General features: G+C 37.4%; 1 protein-coding gene across 2 annotated transcripts in view; it reads left to right on the top strand.

Annotated features, from left to right (window-relative positions):
- Positions 1-24,040, top strand: part of SPOCK3 (SPARC (osteonectin), cwcv and kazal like domains proteoglycan 3) — a 152,682-nt gene that overhangs the window by 59,941 nt on the left and 68,701 nt on the right. For both annotated transcript variants that reach the window (XM_039347003.1, XM_039347004.1), the window contains one exon: positions 22,822-22,948. In XM_039347003.1, the coding sequence (XP_039202937.1) occupies positions 22,822-22,948 (127 nt within the window). The remainder of the gene's footprint in view (positions 1-22,821; positions 22,949-24,040) is intronic.

The raw sequence follows: 24,040 nt of genomic DNA on the forward strand, positions 1-24,040 counted from the left end.
TGACATATTCAGCCTCCCAGGCTCAGGAATGTAGCTAGCTTTTTTCGGGCCCTATAAAAGGCTAACAGAGTTTCTATATTATCTCATTAAAGGAAAGACTGGAATAGTGATTGAGAAACTGCCCCCATTCTCTCCTGCCTCCTTTTCCCTTACCTAATTTATAACTAGAAACTAATAACAAATATTTTATAGAACTTAGTTCTATTAGCTAGTGAATAGCATGGTGGTCATAAATTTATTATGATTCTATCCTTGGATTGAAACTTAATACTATACAATGAAAGCAAGGAAAGCAATGTTGCTTTATTTTTATTTATTTATTTTTTGACTCTGAACTACTTTCTGTACAGAAACTTATCAGCCTGGATTCACATTTGTATTGGATTCCACTACAGGATTTAACTCTTAAAAAGCTCTGATCTGGGCTTTTTTCTTTTTTAATTTTTGATGGAATTTTTCCTTTGCTTTTTTTTCTTCACACCTTCATTGTGAGAAATAATATTTTAATGTTCTTTGTGGCCATTTTGTTGCAATACATTTATCCGTTTTGTCTTTGAAAGGAATTGTTTTCTTTGGCTATGTAAGTTCCGATACAAGAGAGTCTGCTTTATATTAAACCTTCAAATAATGCACCAAGTTAAAGATAAAGTGTGGTGGGCTACCTTCACAGAAAAAAAAAAATAGTCTACAAGTTCAAATTGAAAACTTTGGTAAAAAGCTTGATAAAATTACCTGAATCTCAAATCAACCTAAAGAGAATACCCAGATGCAAATCAAGCATCTCACAGCCAAGCCAGACTACAACTGGGTGGACTGTAATCTAAATTCATGCTGGAAGATTTGAAGAATGAGCAGTTTGGCTGGAAAGCAGAAGACCTGCTGCAGAAATTTGAAGGAGATCTGGATTTTACAGACTTATAATGGCAGATTCAATGAGTGATGAAGTGGATTCCCTTAAGAAGATGGACTTATCATACCTAATTGATAAACAATTTGGACTGGCCTTTCCTGAGAAAATGGATTGATGTTGGAAAGTGGATTTATTATATCTAACCAGAAAACAATTGGCAAGAGACTTGACACCTTGGTTCACAGTGAGACTGCTTCAACAATAGATTTGGTAGAGAGTTTAGGATATTGGATGACATATTGTTGGCAAACCTTCCACTAAAAATTTTAAGGGAAAGTTTTATTATTATTACCGTAAATGCCGGCGTACAAGGCGACCCGGCGTATAAGACGACCCCCGTCTTTATAGCCGGGCTGCATTCCTAGAACGTCGTCTTATACGCCGGAAACTACCAGTATTTCCGGCGTATAAGACGACTCGGCATATAAGACGACCCCCGTCTTTGGCGCCGATTTCAGCGCTCGCAGAAGTCGCCTTATAAGCCGGCATTTACGGTATTGATCCCACATGAGATGATTGTGGTGACTTGTGGCAGATAAAAAGCCACTTTCTATGAGTTAAATACAATGACAGATTGTTAACAGAGGGCTTTGAAGTTTAATTTTGCTATTGATTAACCTGTTAACTATTTTGTTTTTACATATAACAGGTAGATGGCAAGCTAAGTTGGTTATAAATAGATGTAGAGGTTTATAGATTGTAGGCCTGCTTCTCAAGGAGGAGAAACTAACATTGTTGCAATATATTTATAAGTAATCAACCAGGGGGATAATATCTGTATATGTGGTTTTGGTTTTTGTCCTCTTTAATGCACTTTATAAAAGTGTTCTGTCCATTTTTATTGTTGTTGTTCTTTGTATTTGTATTTTAAATTTTTGAACATTTTTTTAAAAAAGAAACTTAATACTATACAAAGCTCACTTTCAAATTCTTTGTGCTAATGACAATCCATAACACAATCTACATAGTATGATTAATAACTGTGATCATTGTCTGGTTATATCAGTAAAATAAACAAGGCTAAATTATGCAAGGGTTATAAAATAAACAGAACATCAAGAGAAAAGAATAAAGAGAAAAGAGCAACTCAGTAATAACCTAAGAACAATTCTACCAGACATTTTTTTCTGTATGACTTAGATTATTTGGAGGATAATAACCTAATTAATATGGCTTAAATATGCTAAATGGGATGGTAGATGCTAGCTTCTGGTAATGTGGCAAGAGCAGCCAAATAGAAACAATTGCGCCCAATACATTATTGATAAACCAGAAATCTGTTTGTTGTTTTTATTGTATCTAAAGTATATTTTATCCAAGAAACAGGTTAATACTTCTAATAAGATACCTTGTCCCATTGTGTCAGAGGCACTGTTTAAGGCACTTCCAGATTGAAAGGATCAGCCAATGATATCATTGTTGTCAGGAGACACCTGGTGCAGGGCTCTTTACATGTTCCCATTAATGTGTCCACCAATGTGGTGCCTATTTATCTACTCGCATTTATACGCTTTCAATTGGCAAGATGGGCAGGAGCTGGAGCAAATAATAGGAGTTCACCCCATCACACAGCAGCACTTGGGTTTCGAATGCGGACGTTGATTGTTAACCCACAACATGAGCCACTGCTCTTGTAACTAAGAGTTAGTTGAAGAATATGCAATAGCGATCTTAAAAATTTTGATTTGTAGTCTACTTAAAGCCATCTTGAATCTTTGCAGTAGTAAACCTGTGAACTATGAAATAGGAGGCTAAGTGCTATGACTATAGTGGTGGCGCAGCAGTTAGAGTGCAGTACTGCAGGCCATTTTAGCTGACTATGTTCAGCAGGTCAGCGGTTCAAATCTCACCGGCTCAAGATTGACTCAGCCTTCCATCCTTCCGGGGTAGGTAAAATGAGGACCCAGATTGTTGGGGGCAATGTAAATATATATATACATTACTTACTGGTGTACACCGCTTAGAGAGTGCTTGCACTTAAAGCGGTATATAAGTCTCATAAATAAATAAATAAAAAAGGTACTTCCCCCTTGTTTTGCTTCCTTAAGAATGATGGGATTGAAAAATATTTCCCAGATATTTAAAGGTTTCAATTTGTTCTACATATGTGTAATTTATTTTCCAGTGAAAATTATGGGTAGTAAGCTTTTCAGTAAAGACTATTATTTTTGTCTCAGAATGATTGATTTGTCTCTATAGTATAAGGCAGGGCTTTAGAAACTGAACCTTAAGTCTATTTATCTTGCAGAGAGCAGGGCTGCACCATCACGTTAAAGAACTGGGATTGGTTTGTCTGTCAGTTTGTAGGGATGAAATTCCTTGTTTGTGAGTGTTAACGAAATAATGGAAATAATGATGGTGATAGTTTTTTAATTATGCTGCATGACTCTTTTGTGTGGTTGATAACAATAACAATCACAATAAAACATAACAAATAAAGATAAAACAAGGTATGTGGGATGAAGTGAGGGGTGTCTTAGCTCTTTTAAACAACAGAGTGGAGGCCATCCAGATCTTAGGGGGAACTTTGTTCCAGTGGACAGGCACTGCCGCAGAAAAGGTGCAGTTCCGGGACCCTGCAGACTGAGAAGCTTTCTCCCAAAATGGAAGATTGGGGTATGGTTGCTGGTCATTGAAGAGGATGGCCTCTTTAGGTGGTACACCATCACCTTTTTCAAGGTAGGAGGTACCCTCCTTCAGAAAGGTCAGCACCACAGCCAGGATCCAACCAATACACCTAGACATTAGACAGATTAGATTAAGCACATCTTACTTCCAATGAAATATTTTCATGAAGTCTCATGATTAAAAGTTTTTGATCAAGTGAATAAAGTTGAGTTTTTGTTTTATTTTTCTCCTGTAAGTAAAGAACTGAAGATAAAATGTAGTAAAAATCATTCATTTTTATATGGTCTCCACAGTCTCTATCCTAATCATTCCTGATTCTGTCTATATAATAACATGAGCAAAATATCTCCCCTACATTTGTCTGATCAGTTGTGTATTCTGTGCTACTTGGTTACTGTTCATTGAGACTGATGACATAAAAGCTAACAAAAAATCAAAATATTGAACGAGAGACTCAATTTTGCACAATATTCAAAGCAGTATCATTTATTTTGGATCATCTCTGACAGTAGATAGTTTAATCTGAAGTCTCCGATGGAATAATGTGAGTTCCCACTTGAATGCTGACATTTTTTCTTTATATTTTCCTAGAGTTTTCATAAAGCATAGCCCTTTGGAAAATATTTGTAAGTGTTCTAAAATACTTTTTTAAAAAAAATTGAAAGAAGGCATGCTTTAAAATAATTTCTATATGAAACATGATTTTCAGTTGAAGCAGCTTGACAAGCTAATCAAATGGAAGAAAGTATACTGCCATTAATTAATTGGTGTTTTTCAGCTATAGCAAATTTTAAATGTATGGAACAACACAGAGAGTTATTCTCTCAGCTGGGGAATTCTGGGAGTTGTAGTCCCATATTTTAAATAGCTAAGTTGAAAACCACTATTTTAAATGTCTTAGTTTAGCTATAAAGGACATTCAGCAAAACTTCAACCAAATGTATTTATAGTGTACACATATTGTATTTTCAAATAAAAAGAGAAAAAGATACACGCATAAATATTTGGGATTTGCAAAACCCTTTCTATTCAGTATGCTGCATTTCAAGTGCAGAGAACCTATTCGAAGTGCAAGATAGGTTTTTTATTCACCCTGGAAGTACTCTGAGTTTGAAACATTATGTTTTGATCTCAAAACACTTCCAATATGTTTCAGATTCAAAGCACATCCAGGGTGAATGAAAAAAACATTGGTTGTTTTTCCCTCTCAAACTACTGTTCTATGTTTCAGACCTGGTGTTTTATACTGAAAATGAGATACTCTTAGAATAAAGAAGACTACATATTGAGCTTAGAGAGTAAAGAACACTACATATTGCTGAAAAATAGCTAGAACCTTTAACTATAAATATTATTAAAAGAATTTTAGAACTGCAAATGCAGCTTTACCAAGATCACATTTTCTCAACTAAACTATTGACATAATATCACAGGAGGATACATAGTCTGTGACTTTTATAACTTGCTTATATTTAAATAATTATTCTGATAGCTTTTGCATAAACATTTTCTTTTATAAAGAAAAATAAAAGTTTATTATTTTTGGCACCAAAACCTTTCAGGTTGATAGGCTGGGGAAAATGGCTTATCCCTTCTCAATTTGTGAAAATGTTGATAGTTGGTAAAAACAAAAAGAAGGCTAACTTTGAAAAATTGATTTGAGTTCTTTTGCAGCCTAAGGCAGTTTTTGGCAACTCAGAAACTTCTAGATAAACTAATTGAAATCTTAGCATTCTTAGCTATTTCAATGAACAATATTTTCAGCATTAAGAAAAAGAAACAAGTATTTGACCTGTTTCTAAAAACAAATTACTAATTATTTTGTTATTTACTATCTTTCAGACCAAATGAATCTTGCTTTATTACAATATATTTTTAAAAACCTTTTAAAAAGAATTTTAGACAATACTTCAGTAATGAATGTTAAACAAGAAAAATGACATACAGCTAGATCAGACATGTCACACCCGTGATGTCATGTTACGTCGCGCATCATATAGGGATGATTTTGACATTGCCGGCAATGGGGTGGGTGTGGCTTCCAGATGACGTGTCCGGCCTGTGGGCCAACAGTTTGACACCCCTGAGCTAGATAATTCCAAGGGAACATTATCCATGTTTTTCATGGAGAGAAATTAGACTCTAATAAACTGATTATTTGTAAGAGATTTTTGATATAATCATTCTATGCAAAAATGTAGATAGATAGATAGATAGATAGATAGATAGATAGATAGATAGATAGATAGATACTGTATATCTAGATATATACAGTATATAGAATCTTTTACATCATATTCATGCATATACATACATACATAAATATAGACATATACACATGCATATATATTGGCTATTCCTGTATTTAGTAAATGATTGAAAATTTCAACTTAACAGAATATCAGATTGGAAGGCACCTTGGAGATCATTTTAGTCTAACCCATTTCACAAGCAGGAGACACGATATACAATGACTGTCCAGTCTCTTCTTGACAACTTCTGAAGTAAGCCATTCCACTAGTTAATTGTTCTCACCATTAGGAAATTTCTCCTTAATTCTAGGTTGCTTCTCTCCTTGATTAGTTTCCATCCATTGGTTCTTGTTTTGTCTTCTGGTGCTTTGGTAAATAGTTTGCACCCTCATCTTTGCGGCAGCCCCTCAAATATAGAAACATGTTATCATGTCTCCACTAGTTCTTCTTTTCACTAGACATACCCAATTCCTGCAACCGTTTTTCATGTTTTATCCTCCAGCCCCCTAATCATCTCTTCTCTGTACACTTTCTAGAATCTCAACATCTTTTTTATATTGTGATGACCAAAACTGGACACAGTATTCCAAGTGTGGCTGTACTAAGGCTTTGTAAAGCCATAGTAATGCTTCACATGATCTTTATTCTATCCATCTATTAATGGAGCCTAGGACTGCATTGGCTGCTGCTGCACACTGTTGGTTCATATTTAAATGATTTTCCTTTTGGACTCCAGTATCACTCTCACAGTTACTGGCACTAAGCCAAGTTTCACCTAGCCTATACCTATGCAGTGGTTTTTTCTTGCGTAAGTGTCTACATTGAATTTCATTTTGTTAAATAGGGCCCGTTGTTCAAGTAGGTCAAGATCCCTTTGGATTTTGAACCTATATTCTGGGATATTGGCTATTCCTGCCAGCTTAGTGCCATCTGCAAATTTGATGAATTCTCCTTCTATTCTCTCATCTAGATCGTTTATGAAGATATTGAAGAGTACTGGGCCTAAAACGGAACTTTGAGGTACCCCACTATTTACTTCCTTCCATGTGGATGTAGTTCCATTAAGGGACAACACATTGAGTACAGTTTGTCAACCGGTTACAAATCCATGTGGCAGTGATGCTATCTATGCCATGTTTTTCTAGCTTACCAAGAAGTAGGTTGTGGTCTACTTTGTCAAATGCCTTACTGAAACTTAAGTGTACTATATCCACAGTATTTCACTGATCCATTAGTTTATTCACTTTGTCAAAAAGTGAAACAAGATTTGTTTGGCATGATGAACCCAGGTTGGCTTCTGGTTATAACTTTGCTTGCTTCTAGGTCAGTGGTTCTCAACCTTTTTAATGCTGCGACCCCAACCGGTCATAAGTCCAGGACTACCCAACTGGTCGTAAGTTGAGGACTTTCTCTGCCCAGGAGCGCCACGCATGCGTGGTGCCGCCCCCTGTGCCGGCGAGGCATAGCTGGCAAGGGGCAGCAATGGCGCAGGGCGACCACCGGCTGGGCCACCAGCTGGCCCAGCCCAAGGGAGGTAAGGCACCCGCCGGGCCCCACACACGCCAGCAAGCCTTCCTGTGCCCGCCAGCCTCCCATCTCCCACCCCTGGCCCTCTTTTACTTACATTTTTAGTAGTTGCTCAGCAGGGAGGGGTGGAAGCTTCCAGACAGCTCGCCTTCGCTGAAGATAACTTGCAGCACTGTTTGCAGAATGGGATTTTTGGTGGGCTCAGCAGGGCAGAGACAGCCTGGACAATTCCTATTGGCTTTTGAAAGCCAATAGAATTAAACTCTATTCAAGAGAGTCTATTCTATTGGCTTTCAAAAGCCAATAGAATAAAAGGGAGTAGCACAGCTAAGGAAAAGGGGAAAAAAATGGCGGACTGCGTTGTTTGGCGACCCCCGTGAAATGGTCGTTCGACCGCAGATGGGGTCCCGACCCACAGGTTGAGAACCACTGTTCTAGGTGTTCGCAGATTTGTTGCTTGATTATCTTTTCCAAGATCTTCCCAGGTTTCGGTCTGAAATTTCCTGGGAAAAAGCAAGCCAAAATATAAGAACTGCTGAATTGAGTCCACGTTTATTTAAATATAGATTCTTATAATGTATAGTGTTATATATTCTTTAATATTTTTTAAAAAAACATTTTTCCTGTATGACTTAGATTATGGAATGGCTTACTATGCTCTTATATTTTGTAATGGAATGGATGGATGATCTTGGGGAATGAGAGGAAGAGATGCTGCCCAGGGAACAATCACATAAGGGAGTCCCAGTGACTTAATGCTCAGAGAAAGAAACTTAGGAATGACCCATGAATGAAGCAGTTAAAAGTGGTAATGGGAAGTTTAGTACTTTCAGACTTGCAAGATTTTGTTACTGTAGCCTTGGAGTAAAGAAGAATTAGTTCATCTAGTCGTGTTTCCTGCCTAGTTTACCTGGGGGGGAGGGCTGACATTTTTGCATAGGCAATAATTTAGATGGAAACATCTTTCTTTTCTTATTTGCGTTGTAAAATCATTTTCCAGCTGGAATTCCTTTGCTTCTTCCACTAACTCAAGCTTTTTTTTGCTATTGTGTAATACTACGTAGCTTGTAAAATCATTAAGATTATTGTATGTTTAAGTTTCGCTGCCCTCTTGTTAATGTATAAGAAAACATGAGGTAGATGTAACTGGTAATCTTTTATTTAAATATGTCCATTTGGGGATAAGTGATGATGGATGAGTTGGTAGGTTGAACATGGATAGAGGAAAGGTAAAGAAAGAACGAAAGAATTCGATTGCAAAGTACATTTAATTGAAGCAATATTTCTAACTAATGTTTCATTTGGGGATTTATTTCAAATGCCTGCTTGTAAATATGTTAGCACATTATTCAAATTCAACGTACGAAAAATGGGAACCTCCAGCCCATTGAAGCTTTGGATCAAACTCATGAGGGCCTTCTTATTAGGAACAGTCTTATATCTCAATCCCATAGCCACCCTTATCCTTATCTGTTCTTGCTAAACCAGAAGATTGTTCTGGCATTCTACTTCTTTCTGTCCTCTTACTGAGTATTGTTTGTTTGTCTTACTGACTGAAAATGCACTGCTATGCTTTGGTGGAATGTGTTGGCATTCTTCGGAAATTTTTGTTCTGTCATTTTCTAGAGGTCTTTGAAGTTCCTTGGAAAAGCTCAAAGCATCTCAGAACATGGGATTTTTTTTGGGGGGGGGGAAACTTGTCTAAAGTTGTTTTGAAGACCTGAAAATATATATATTTTTTCCCGTTATATTTATTAGTGTGATTTTTTTTTAGCTTCATTCATGTAGCAATGGGTAAAAGTTCTGTTGGAGTGTCCCCTCCACTTCATTTCCACCCTTATCATTTGGGATGCTCTTCAGGGAACTTATATTTTCGGTGTACAGGAGAAAATTGGATTTCATATTTTAACTGAAGAAAGTTTCACATTCTTATGGTACAAACTCTCATGCCCAATGTAAAATAAAGCAATATAGGAAATCTTGATATAATGGCTTGGTTGAATGGAAGTGGGTGTCTTTTACACCAGAATGTCCATTAATATGTACGTTTTGGGATTCAGGGTGATTTGCATAAATTAAGTAATTATTTTATTACACAAATGCTGCATATTACCATAAATGATGTAAAATTTAAATGCCTTACCCTGACTCTGGCTACAATGGCCTTGTCCATTCCTTTAGGGGATGTGTGAATAATAATTTAGATTGTTTTATCAAATCTACACCGATAGGGTCTATTAAATTAATATTTCATGGTCATTTTTGTTAACTTTTATTGTGGAGTAAGGTCTTTGTATATATAGGTTTTAGTTTTACTAGTGCATGAGAAAATAAATGTTTGGCATTTAATGATAATGTAAACCTCAGAAAGTTGTGTTTTCCTCTTTTTTTATTCAGGGATCATAAATCTTTGAATCTAATTTAAACATATGACTTTGCTTGGTAAGCATGCAAGTGTTTCTTCTTATATACATTTAATTGCTTTGTTTTGTTATTCATAGCTACAATCTTAATTTACAGGATAAGACGGTATCATCAATTCAACGACATAACTATGTATATGTCTTAATAAATGGATCACCCCCTTGCTGAGAAATAAGGATGTTAGGATTTCTCCATTTTAGATTAAAAAAAAGAAAAGAAAGAAAACAAAACCTAGGACAGTTTTAATTTCTTCTACTATTTACAGGCATGTGGAACTTGTACTCCTTTTTAATTATGGTCGTCGCATTAGACAGATTGCACAGAAGCTGAAAACAATAAGGCTGTTTAGAAGGTCATCATTTTGTATTATAATGCTGCTGTCTGAAGAAGCCCAGCTGGCACAGTTGAATATCTTGGAAATTTTTAGTCTGATTAATTATTGTGATCTGTACAGTACTTGGTATATAGAAACATTTCATCATTCTTATGTCCTGAGCTCTGTTGAATCTAGAGAAAGCTTTCTGTTTCATTTTGTAATTTGTGCTGCCAATCTGCTAGCTTGGAAAAGTTTCAAACTTGTTTTATTATTTATGTTTATTTGTACAGGAAGTGATGTTACACGAAGGCTGAATTTACAGTCATTCCTTTGTAATGGACTAATGAGTAGGACTTTCTTAGTGACAATGGTAACATTATATAGCTTTAATTAACCCAATTACTCTGAAACTGTGCCATTGTGGTGAGTCTTAAACCACCCCACAAGGCATCATATTTTCCTTTGTCAAACCCTGAAAAGCATAAGAATGCTCAACTGTAATTTTATGCAGTTGGAAGAAGAAAGGGTTAAAAAGATTTGTGCCAGGTACACGAAACTCATGTGTTTTATTTATACAGAAAGATCACAATTAATGATTTGTACTTGCTAATTAATAAACAATGTTTTTGCATAGGTATAACATTCCATACTGATATGTCAAAAACGTGGGATTATACATTGTCATATAGATGATGGAAGTTATGTATCAAGGAAAGAATAGAGCCTCATGGAAAAGTAGATGAAACCCGAGACTTTAATGAAACCTGGGACTTTGGTTATTAGTGGAAAATGGGCAGTGCTATACAGTACAACTACATTGCTTCATCAGAATTTCTTACAAGTATTAAGCAAAGATGAATATAATTTTATGGAAGCTGGCCCAAGCAATCTCTGGCTACACTAGCTAGGAGCAGATGAGAATGTTTTAGATAATGGTTCATCATGTAATCAATATTATTTCTTGTGGCGGCTTACTATGTGCAAATATAGCTTCCATTTCAAACTAACTTTTGAAAAAGGCTCACATGTGAAGTGTCATCTGCTTACTATTAGTAAAATAAGCATACATTTTCATGCACATTATATGAACAGTAGAGTCTGAATGTAAAAAAGATTTCAATAAATAACCCTTCTACTTCTAAATAACCCTTCTTCTTCCAGAAGAAAAAGAAAACTAATCTAAAATAAACAGAGAAACAGCCCAGAACATATACTAGTAGGCAAGGAAATCCAATATTCAAAGAGAGAAGGAAACAAAAGCAACAATAATTAATTTAAGTTTTCCTCCAACTTTTTTTAAAGAGATGGATCTGTTACAGAATTGTAAAATTTGGCGCTTGTGACACTTCCTTGTGGTTACTTTTGGAAGATGTATTTTTTTTATTTTTTTTATTGAATAAAAAAAGGAATTAAAAACATTGAACATGGTAAATCAACATTTGACAGACATCTCAGTCCATATTTACATTAATTACAAATAAATCTCTTTACAGTAACATCATTCTAATCTCAATCTTAACTTATCTCATTACAATGACCTCCATTTTTTTCCCCACCGTCTATAAAATTTATTCCATATTTGATAAAAGTCTGTTTCATGCTGATTTTTTAATCTTTTAGTTATCCTGTCTAATCCTGCGCAATACATGATTTTCTGAATTGGAAGATGTATTTAGAGTGAGTTCTAATAAATAAATAAAAACAAGATTAGTCTTTCTTATTGTCATTATGACTTGGTTGCCTTCAGTATGGATTACTGCAATGTGCTCTACACAGGGCTGCCCTTAAAGATCGCTCAGAAGTTGCAGCTGGTCCAGAATGCAGCAGCATAGCAGTTACAGACATACTATATTACTTCACCCCCTCAAGAGGTACACTTGCTCCCAGTAGGTTTCTGGGTGCAATTTAAGGTGCTGGTTATCATCTATAACAGGGCTTTTCAACCAGTGGTATGGGTACCACTTGTGATACATTGGCACCTGGAAGGTGGTACGCGACCATCCTAGAAAAGTGGTAGTGGGGGAGGGGAATGAGCTGAACTGGTGGCAGCACCGCACAAGCCTAAGCGAGAGATGGCTGGAGCTGCAGGGCTGTCAGTGCTGCTTTCCAGCTGATCGGTGCTTTTGGGGGGCTGTCAGGGCTCGGGAAGCACCAGGATCAGTACCAGGCTCCAGTTGGAGCTCGGCACTGACGCAGGTGCTTCTGCTGGGCCCAGAAGAAGCACCAATCATCTGGAAAGCAGCACTGATCCTGGCGCTTCTGCTGAGCTCAGAAGAAGCGCCGATCAACTGGAATGTTGCAGCATCTCCAGGGTCTTGTGATTTACATTCAGATGCTTGGCAACTGATTCATATTTATGACAGTCACAGTGTCCCAGGATCATGTGAAGTGACCCAAACCTGCTGCAACCACCCAGCAGATGGGGGGAATAAAAACAAAATACCCCCCCACCCCGTCCCCGCTGCCAATCCTCAACAGAGATGCTCACAACAATGAAAACCTAGGACAGGAGGAAGAGCACCGCTGGGTGGGCAGGCAGGTGTCTTGCTCGGCTGTGGCTTGGGGGCACTTTTTTCAGTGCCGTTGTAACTTCGAACAGTCGCTAAGCGAACTGTTGTAAGTCGAGGACTATCTGTACTTTATCACTTTTTTCCTTTTTGGGGGGGGGTCGTCAAGTTTTTGACACCTTGCTAGGCGACTGGTGGTACTCGGATGTTGCCATTTCCTAAAAGTGGTACAATGGGTGAAAAGGTTGAAAAGCCTTGATCTATAAAGCCTTTCATGGCACACAAGTTATCTGTGGGACTGTCTCTTTCCAATTGTTTCTGTTCATCCCAATAGATCTGGCAAGATAAACTTTGTCTAGGTTTATCTTTAATAACAACTTGGAAGCTTTATTTAGTTTAGCATACAACAACTTAAGTAGTTATAAGAATGCCTAAGTTTGCCTATGTAACACTTCCACTGCAAAAGCTCCTGGTGGTTACCTTCTGGGTACAGTTAGGGATTTTGGTCTTTAAGGAGCTATACATAATAATAATAATAGTAGTAGTAGTAGTAGTAGTAAAGTTGAAAGGGACCTTGGAGGTCATCTAGTCCAACCCCCTGCTCGGGCAGAAAACCCTACACCATTTCGGACAAGTGGCTGTCCAGTCTCTTCTTAAAAACTTCCAGTGTTGGAGCATTTACTGCTTCTGGAGGCAAGCTGTTCCACTGATTAATTGTTCTCACTGTCAGGAAGTTTCTCCTTAGTTCTAGGTTGCTTCTCTCCTTGATTAGTTTCCACCCGTTGCTTCTTGTCCTGCCTTCAGGTGCTTTGGAAAATAGCTTAATTCCCTCTTCTTTGTGGCAGCCCGAGATATTGGAATACTGCTATCATGTCCCCCCTTGTCCTTCTCTTCGTTAAACTAGACATACCCAATTCTAGCAGCCGTTCCTTATGTGTTTTAGCCTCCAGTCCCCTAATCATCTTTGTTGCTCTTCTCTGTACTCTTTCTAGAGTCTCAACATCTTTTTTACATCGTGGTGACCAAGACCACTTTCCTATTCAGGTTGGAAAAGGAAAAATGTTAAAGTTTCACCCTGAGGAAACATAATCATCTAGTATAAAGATAAGAGTATAGGGAATTCTCTACTAAATTCCCAAGGAGCCCTGAGGACCTGATTTTTTTTTGGTGGATCTTGCAAACGGAATAGGAGTATGGATTTTCCCAGCAGTGCTATAGGGTGACGGAGGAGGTTGTTTTCTTTTTCTCTTTATATTTGCTCAGTAGGGTTTGGTCTTGGGGATTTTTTGGGTGGGGAAAGTTAACTCTGTTACTATATACTGGATTGTAAGCTGCTCAGAGTCATCTGACTAGAACAACAAATAAATAGAATAGAATAGAATAGAATAGAATAGAATAGAATAGAATAGAATAGAACAGCTCTTTCATATAATAGAAATTATTTCATATGAATTTATTTCTTCATTTTTATCGTGCTTTTATTACTTTACAAATAAATCAGAACAGCGAACATACCTAATACTCCTTCCTCCTGTTTTCCCCACAGCAACCCTGTCAAGTGAGAGATGAATTGAGCTGAGAGAGGGTGACCGAACCAAAGTCACACAGCTAGTTTTCATGCCTAAAGCAGGATTAGCATCACACTCTCTAGGTTTCTACCTGGTGGCTTAACCTTTACACAAAACTGGGTAATGCTTACCCAGTATGTCATAGTACATACAGTGTTTTTTAATAACTTTATTAATGATTGTATTAAATCAAACTAATACAAAAATATGTGTTTATGTATGTGTAATGTGCGTGAATGAATGAATCAATGAATGAATGAATGAAAAAGTGTGGACCTCCCCAAAAAAAGATATTAAGAAAAAGAAACTTCCTCCTATTCACCACATGCATCTTCATTCCATACCTCACTTGGTTTTCTAAATCTTCAGCTCTCCTTTTTAAACAGCAAAGATCCAGTAAAAAAAAATAACAAAAATACAACATAAGCATAATCTTCCTTTCCTTTTACTCTAAACCCCCTCATCCTTCTCTTAACAATTAAACGATTGTAAAACAAACAGGTGCCAAAAAACCTAAACAAAAGCTATAACAGTACCTAGCACATTAATTCCTTATTTAGATGTCTAAAAGTAGTGACATAAATATTAAGAACTAATCCATTACATAGTTAAACATTTCCAAAAGGAAAAAACCCTGTCTGATCCAGATAATCATTAAACATCACCAAAGACAGCAATTTATTACTTAAACATAGTCAAACTTATTTTGTATTTTTTCCCTCCTCCTCCTTAAATCCCATCAATAAAATTCTAATTCTTATTGTCTTCTACTATCTTTGTTTCCTCTCTCAACATTCTTATGTTTATCCATGTATATTTATAATTTCCGTGAAATAATTCTAATAAATTTCTAGGATCCGATCTGGGACCAGAGGTTTAGTCTTCCGAGCTTCCGGACTTATCCTGGAGCCCATCATCAAGGAACTTGTCTCTAGCAGAGCATGTGTTTTGGGTTATTCTGTGTGTGTTATTTATGTGGTGCCTGGTTGTATGTGGCTTTTCAGTTGTTGACTGGGGTGTTGATGGCTGGCTATTAAGTCATTGGCTCTTGTTTCTTTGCACTGGTTTCTTGGTTATAGTTGCTACAATCTGTGAATGACAGTCTTTAAAAGATGTGAGAATTGCTTGGCAAGAGGTCAACATAACAGGGCCAACATATGAATGTCTTTCAGATACAGGAATGTCAGAGAAGAGGCTGGCATCCATATGGGTTTGCTTACTAATATCTAATGTGGAGAGAGTCCAGTCTGTTGGGAGAGTCCTTCTTATGGACATTAGGGCAGTGCTTCTCAAATAGTGGGGCGGGCCCCCCAGGGGGGGTGCGAGGCTCCGTAAAGGGGGGATCGTTTGACCTCGGCAAATACTGTCATATTGGATGCACGTGACACACGCAAAGGACCCGATTGGATAGACAGTCGCGCGGGGGGGCGCGAAATGTTTTTTTCTTCCTAGGGGGGCATGACAGAAAATAATTGAGAAGCACTGCATTAGGGCAACCTGAACAGCTGCAATAGAGGCCTTAAGATCAATCAGTGATCTTTCCAGTTTTTCCTTGGTACGTTTGAATTGCAAATGGTGTTCCCTGCACTGCTTTTCCATTTCTGTATAGCAAACCACAAAAGCAGACCAGTTGCCCAGTTTGAGAGACATGAAGAGCATCCAAGACAACTTCACAAAAATTAAATTTGTTTCTGTCAAAAGTTCCAGCAAAGGAAAACCGACACCTCGGTTCTTGTGAGGTAAACACATGCCATTGCTGCAAGTATTGACAGAATCTACGTCCTTTATGAACATGTGTATACACACACACATACCATGCCAGGGTACCCTTTTTAGGAATCTCCCCCTCTTAGGCTGGGAACATCCCATTATAGAATGAAAAGTTAACGAATTAAATCAAAAGAGCAGGAAAAAAGTTAAAGAAAGGTTATAAAGACGTGAGTGGACAGGAGACACTACCTTGTCCAATTCAGGCTAAAATGCTGGTGGTTACACTTCATTTTCTCTCAACCGTGCATCCATCAATCAATCTCAAGACATACTGCATTTAATCATGGTTGAGGCCCTACAATGTTCTTATGTAGTTGGTTCAGGGTTTTTTTGTCTTGTTTGTTTTTTTCTGTCTTTCTTCCCCCATATTGTTGTTGTTGTTGTTGTTGTTATTATCATTCATCGCACAGTCAGCCAGATGTTCAGACTGGATTTGGCATTTTGTCTACCTATCGAGTCCTTACCCAGGACCTGGGATAGGCAGATGTGGATGTTTGATGGTATTACAGGTATCGTCGCAGGATGGAAGCAGTTCCTAATAAGGCCGCCTTTTGCCATTGACTAATAGCAAATTTGTCAATGCCAATGGTGTTCAAGTGGTGCTCCAGTTGTTTTGGGATTGCGCCCAAGGAGCCTATGACTATTGGTACTACCCTTGCTTGCTTTTGCCACAGTCTTTCTATTTCGATTTGTAGGTCTTTGTATTTTGTTATCTTCTCCAGTTCTTTCTCTTCTATTCTGCTATCTCCAGGCACTGCCACGTCCACTATCCAGACTTTTTTGTCTTTCTTATCGACAATTGTTAAGTCTGGGGTGTTATGTTGCAGGTGCTTGTCTGTTTGATAACACCCCAGACTTAACAATTATTATTATTATTATTATTATTATTATTATTATTATTATTATTATTATTATTATCTCTCACATGGGCAATTGAGAGACAATTGTCCAGGGGCAGTAGAAGGAATTTGAACCCTGCCAACACAGGCAGTCCTTATGGATGGAAGAGGTCCATTCCCTCTTCATCAGTAGAACTGACCGCAGCAAAAGAGGAGTAACATGCTATCTCAGCAAAAAAAAAAAGGCCGACCCTTATCTACAGAAAGGTAGCTGGCACAAAAATTGATGGCAATCAACAATGGAATGCAATACCCCAGGAAAACAAGCTGACCCTTATTTACGGGGAAGGTAGCATTTGACACACAATCAGAAGGCAATCACATATCAGCAATGAAGACATGGATACAGACAAAGGTTCAAATATTACACAGAACAATAAACACATTGAAACAAAATGAGTGATACCACACACATAAGCATGGAAAAAAGCAGACAAAATATATGCATTGGGATAACTGGATGTACAGTAGGTCTAGCCTGGGAGTGTGCCAAAAAGATTCCTTCTGCCACCAGGAACTCTTCCTTCTCCCAATGTAGAAATCACAAAACCCAATGAAATAAAAGATGGACAAAAACAGGACTGTAACTCCACCCTAGGAGTGCCACAAGAGAGACCTTCCTCCATCAAACTAGAGCTCACAGGCCCTGCAACAAAAACAACAAAAACCCTTTAAAAGCAGGCATGTAATAACAACAAAAAAATTATCAAAAGCAACCACACGACAGGGAAAAAAAGCAACTGCAACACAATATTTCACAAACGACACCTTCAAGCCCAGCTGAAGGCTGCCAGCTAGAAATAAAGCCACAGAAGACAAATCAACAGGTTGCTGTTCAGGACCAGAGGAGCCATTAAAATAGGCAATGTTCACTATTAACTAAAGGGAGGACACAATTACAAAAACACAATGCATAAAAGAATGTGCACGTACAGTAAAGAAAAAGAAAAAAAAACATTAAGCAACAGTGGGTTTCACTATGCTCAAAGACAGAGAAATCAGGAAGCAAACACAGTTAATACAGGACAAATTCAATGACAGGTTCAAGATAAGGAAGGTAACCACAAATCACTGGACTATAATTCTAAAGAGCAATTTCATAACTTCCAAAAATACCCATAGTAATGCACCAAGCCAAAACTTTTATTCAAGTGTCCACAACAACACCGATGTCATTTCTAATCTTGAATAAAATAGCACCTGCCAAATCTAACAATTAAAGCAATTTTTCATACACCCAAGGAAACTCCAATGCACAATATCAGTTAGGGGTGAAAATAAGAGGAACATACCTTCATTCCTTCAAATGAAGTGCAGCTAAACTAAAAGTCCAAAATTCAAACATCAAAATGGCAATTTCAGAGCTTAGTCTGCAAATCACTAGCAACTGGAAAAATGACATAATCTTATTTCCTGCCGAGCGTCGTTGATGAGAGAGCAAAAACCCTTATAAATGAGGCTGCAAGATATGAGAGCATGACTCTCTTCCAGAGGCACTACCTCGAATCACTACAAGGGAATGATCAGGTCCCAGGAAGGTCAGCCCCCTTTTGGGTCCCAGCCACAAGAGTTTCCACTGCCACTGGACTTATTGGACTGTTTTGCCTAAGAGTATGACAAGCTTACTCAATTAGCTCATTCAAAGTCCGGGTGTGACCCTTCCCTTGCAGCCAAATCTGGAAATGAGCTACTAACTAGCTAAACCACAACAACTTCCCTAACTAAGCTACTAAAGGGTTTCTTCAAAGATGAGACCCCTTGACTTACCTCTGATCCAAAGTGGAGTGTGGGTACACGGAGAGGGAGCACAAGCTGATTGCCTATGGTCCAAACCTGGAGTTGGTCATATGCTCCTGTGGAACTCAAGGCCTCTTTCAGCTTCCTCCCTTCCCAGCCAACGCACCAAAACTGTCAGGGGAAAAACTTGTTAAAGAGAAACAAGAGACAACACACAACAAAATTCTCACTTTAGGATCCAGAGGTTTATTTCAATTTAACACAGAGATTCAGTTCTTATATTTCAACAACTTATTGCAATAAGGACCAAGTGGACTAGCGGTCATTAAGTATGGCAGATGGGCCAGGAGGCGAGACCCAGATCTTTGAAGCAGGTTTTGTACCTTAGCATTGTGCCCACCTCTAGCATTCTGGTACCACCCAGTAGCCATCCCACTTCCCTTTCTCGGGATTGACCTCTGGATCAGCTCCCTACTTCTGGAACTGACCACTGTGTTAGTTCCTTATTCTTATTCCATTGTCCTAGTTACCGAGCCAGCTTCCTGTTCTTTCCTGTCCTTGCTCTAACCACTACTTTCCTCACTACCATTTCTGCTCGTGTCATTGCACCCATGAACAGGGCTCAGTTCCTCAATCCCTATGCTATCTGCTCCTGTGAAAATGTGTGCCAACCACAATCTTTCACCATCTTCTGCAAAGGTCACAGTTCTTCTTTTTACTAAGTATTTCTCAGCAGAAACCGGTCTTTATTTTAACTGACTATCAAAGAAATATGTTTGATTTATACAGAAATAATTACCGTAAATGCCGGCGTATAAGACGACTTCCGCGAGCGCTGAAATCGGCGCCAAAGACGGGGGTCGTCTTATACACCGAGTCGTCTTATACGCTGGAAATACTGGTAGTTTCCGGCGTATAACACGATGTTCTAGGAATGCGGCCCAGCTATAAAGACGGGGGTCGTCTTATACGCCGGGTCGCCTAATACGCCGGCATATACGGTATTAAGATATTTTTTTCTTTCACACCTTCACTTCCTAAGTACTTGGTAAGCTGGTAGTAAATGAGCACTCCTGTTGACTGACAAGGGACCTGTTTCCCAGGCTTCACTCATCTTAATAGCTGCATAATTGAATGTATATCCTTGTTCATTCCAGTGTGACAGTTACCAATGAGTTTGGGTCTCCTCATCTAACCAGTCTCTTTTGTTTTTGCAGTCTGGTGGTTAGCTTCCTCCCCATCTATCCTACAGGGGCAATCCATGCAGGGGATCTGGTAGATTACAGCGGAAGAATCTCCCACCTCCTACTGATCTTTACAATGCATAATTTATCCTCATATGGTAACCTCTTGGCGGTGCGCAATGCCCACTTGCAAATCTTGGAAGCTGCATTCTATTGCTTCCAAAATGTTTTTGATGTATGGTAGGGCGTGCCATGTGGTTAGTCTTGTACTTTGTTTCTTCCTTTCTCTGCACCGTATTGTAACAAATGCTTATGGGAACCCATTCTGCCTGAATTGTTCACGTAGGTAGCCACTTTCCAGTTGTTAGCTTGCTGGGTACAATAGTGGGTTCTTACCCTGCCATATAGTGTTCTGATGCAACTCTTTTTGTGTGACACTGGATGGTTACTGTTGAAATTCAGAATGTGTGGAGAGTTGATGGCCTTGTGATAAACAGTGGTTTCTAGGCTTACATCTTCTTGTCTGTTGACAAGCACATCTAAAAATGGTAATTATATAGCTGTTTCTTCCTCCATTGTGAACTCTATGTCCGAGAAGATGAAGTTCAGTACGGTATGAAAATCTTTCAGTACATTTCTTTTGATGATGACAAATGTGGCACCAGACTTTACACGTGTAGTTTTGAAGTTGCGGTGTTCCAGTTCATGCAGGACTGTTTCTGCAATGGCTCCTGATATTGGGGATCACTTGGGTGTCTCTTTTATTGCTCATACATTTTCCTGTTGAATGTGAAGAAGGTACATTGACAGTATTGGAGTATTGGAGTAGCTTCATGGTAGAATACTGTCAATATATCTTGTCAGTGCAATCATAGATAATCTTTACAATTAAGCAATTTTAATTCTTCTAGACTTTTTATCCTCTTGCTTTTGTATTTTTGTCATTCTGTCTTCATGATATTCTATCAGTCAAGAATATCTAAATTTTGAATTATGTTGTACTCTATATGTTACGGTTCTAGCAATATAATTTCTACACAGCGGTGGCTCTATGGAGTTCACTGTCATGAAATATTATTGAATAGAATTAGGTTCTTAATGGTTTGGTAAACTGAAACTATGGTTTAGTGATTTTAAGAGAATATTCTAAATGAATTACTACTTTCTTGTATCTTTTATCTCTTCTACCTACCCCTTGGAGTTCTCTATTATCGATAACAGCAGCAAGAACAAAAATAAGTAGCAAAGCCTCCAGAGCTATTTCTCAATCAGTACTTCTATTCTTGTTTCTCCAGAACTAGTGGGTCTAGGAAACAAATAGCTTACTTACTAATTGATATATATCTTGAAATAATCAGTATGTGTACCAGTGTTTTCACTTGTATTCACTCATGAATATAAATGGGCTTTTAATTTTGGATAAAAATAGAAATAACATACCCAAACATTGTTTCATTATTTTCTCTAAAGGGTTTGTGAATTACCGAGAGAGCTCTGATATAGAAATATAATTATTAAAGGAATATAATCCTGACAGCTTTAACCTAACATAGAAGGCATGGAAGAAGTGGGAAAAAGTTTATTTATTAAAAAGATATTTAAATATATGTTTTTAAAATTCATTGTAATATATGTTTTATCTGAAATATTCTGTTTTTTTCCCATGTGCTTAGTTAAAAGAGAAGGAGAAGAATTCTATATACTGAAACAAAAGTTGCCATCATTACTTTAATTATTTATGAAAAGAAGAAATACAGGCATTTAGGCTGGACATAAAATGAATTAATTCTGCTATTACTGCCTACTGGTTTCATAAAACAAATTGGTCATAGAATTAAGAAAGAAGAATCATGAATCATCAGTGCAGATCGGACATAGCATATTTTGTCTTAAGAAGCTCAGATGTATGCAAGCCACAGGAATACGTACTTTGTCCTTCTGTTCTTTCTTTGATTGCTTCTTTATACTTTGAGATTCAATACTTCTTAGATTAATTAACTATTAAATGCATAAGAGAATTTTAAACCATGATTTGAAAATGATTTCATTTTGTAATTTGTTCTTTAAAAAAAGAAAAAGAAGTGGAAAAATATTACCAGTTAAGCTAGGAACTTACATTTAATATAATATTCCAATAGATGGCTTGTTCTTAATTTATTGATTAGAATGCTTACTCTACTACTGATTGACTCTACAGTAATCATTTTATTCTCTATTAAGTTGGTTTATATTGGTAGCTTTCATAATGATTCATATATTTTGCTTTCTAATCTGAATTTGAATAGCCTTTCTCTGAGTATGAACAGTAGATCATTAGTAAAGATCATCTCTTTCTTAGAAGTGTTCCAGCATCCTCAAATGTAAATAGTTTTGCTAGAATATCAAGACATATAGACTTAGTCAACAAACTGGGCCAAGGTCTGTGTTTTTTTAATCAAACTGGAACAACATACTAAGTCATAACATATTTACAAGCCACAATCGCTGTGGTTATTATGCAAGACGTTGAACCTGTTTAATTACTCAGTCCTGACAATGGTTGATCTTTCTTATCCTTTATGGAGTTGTAAATATTTCTCTGCAATAGCCAAAATATTAAGATGTAAATATTAGTTTAAATTAATGAAGAAAATGGTATAGTTCTTAAATAATAGTAAGCTACAGTGCAATTTATTATTTTGAATTTAACGTAGTGGATAAACCCATCATTAGCCTAATTTCATGTAGTTATTAAACTGGTTTCATAAACATTTTTCCAAGATATCAATTCATATCTTTAATATTGTTTGTTTCCTAAAAAACTGTTGTTTAAAAGACAAAAAAGTATGGCATTTCCATCAAAATTTGGATCTGGCTTCATTTACTCTTGCTCCTTGTGACTTATGTTCACTCTTCTGTAATTCTCAGTAGATAACATAAAAATGGCTAATCATTGCATTAATTATAAACAATGACTGTGACCTATCCAGCAAACTGTGGTATTATGTATGAACACAGGTCATGTAAAATTCATTAGACATGATTTAATTACTAATAATATAGATTATACTTCTCTGTTCACCTTTTCATACCTTTCTTACTTGATTTGATTTCTTTCAGTATGAAAGAAGCTGGTTTAAGCCATAAACAATGGAGAATTGGTTCCCTTTCATCAAAATGCAAGCTGTGTCCTATTATTTATACCAATCCAGTTTGTGGATCCGATGGTCACACATATTCTTCTCAGGTAAGTCAATGAATAGACTTGTTGTCTATTCTGTGTGATATATAGCATTTTATTGTCAAACATTGTATGGTTTGTTCAGTTTAAATTACTAAATGAACCTGTTTAAATCTATAAAATTGAACTGACATAATATCACAGCTTTTTTTACATCAGCAGCTCTTTTTTCTTTCATCCTGTAAATCCCACAAAGACATACAGTACAACTATTGTTGACTAGCTATTATTCTCCCTGAGCTGCTCTGGTATTTTGACACAGATAAGAAGACAGGCAAGTTAGTCAGCATCCATTGATTGACTGGCTGGAGCCTCACCTTGGAATCTGAACAGGAAGGGACACTAAGGTAGCCTTCTGGGAGATGTAATCTTCAGCAGAGGCAGTTAGAGCAGAGTACTGGGATGTAGGATTCCAGCAGCTCAGAAGAAGGAAGGAAGGAAGGGGCAGCCTTGGGAGAAGGGGATTGGAGGAAAAAAGTTGTAAAAGGACCCACTGGGGAGAAGAAAAAAAGATGGCTAGCTGAGGGTGCTGGACTCATGGGTGGAGACTTGATCTGAGGAAGAATAGCTGATATATTCTGAGTTGGAAATTGGATTCTGGCTACCATGGAAGGGATGACAATTCTAGCCCAAGGCAGAGACTTGGAGTGACTGAATCCTTGGCCTGGTGGAGTTTCTGGGCCATTGCCCCCCTGGCTGAAGAGGTGGACCCATAGGCCTTTTGCTGGACCTGCAAAGGACACGTCCATAAATCAACAGCATTGGTGAGGGGCCATTTGGCCAAAGGACAGTTTCTGGGAGCTATCTGTGTGTTTTATTTAAGCGCTCCGACAGAAGCAAGATGGATGGCAAACAAATGTAATAAATTAAAATAAAAAAAGTAAATAAGAATCATGATACCAGTTAATTCTGCTATTCATTACTATTTTAAAAGTTTTCTTGGTATTACCGGGAAAAATCAAATCCAACTGAAACAAGTGTAAAGCAAAGTGAAAGAAAGTAATGTCACAGATTTTTCAATATTAATTTTTACACTAAAAATTGTAGTTTATTCATTGTTTATTTGATATCACAAATAATTGAATACACAGGGCAGGA

The sequence above is a fragment of the Crotalus tigris genome, unplaced genomic scaffold (assembly GCF_016545835.1).
Source record: "Crotalus tigris isolate CLP2741 ecotype Arizona unplaced genomic scaffold, ASM1654583v1 scf7180000018043.2394770, whole genome shotgun sequence".
Taxonomy (NCBI): Eukaryota; Metazoa; Chordata; class Lepidosauria; order Squamata; family Viperidae; genus Crotalus; species Crotalus tigris.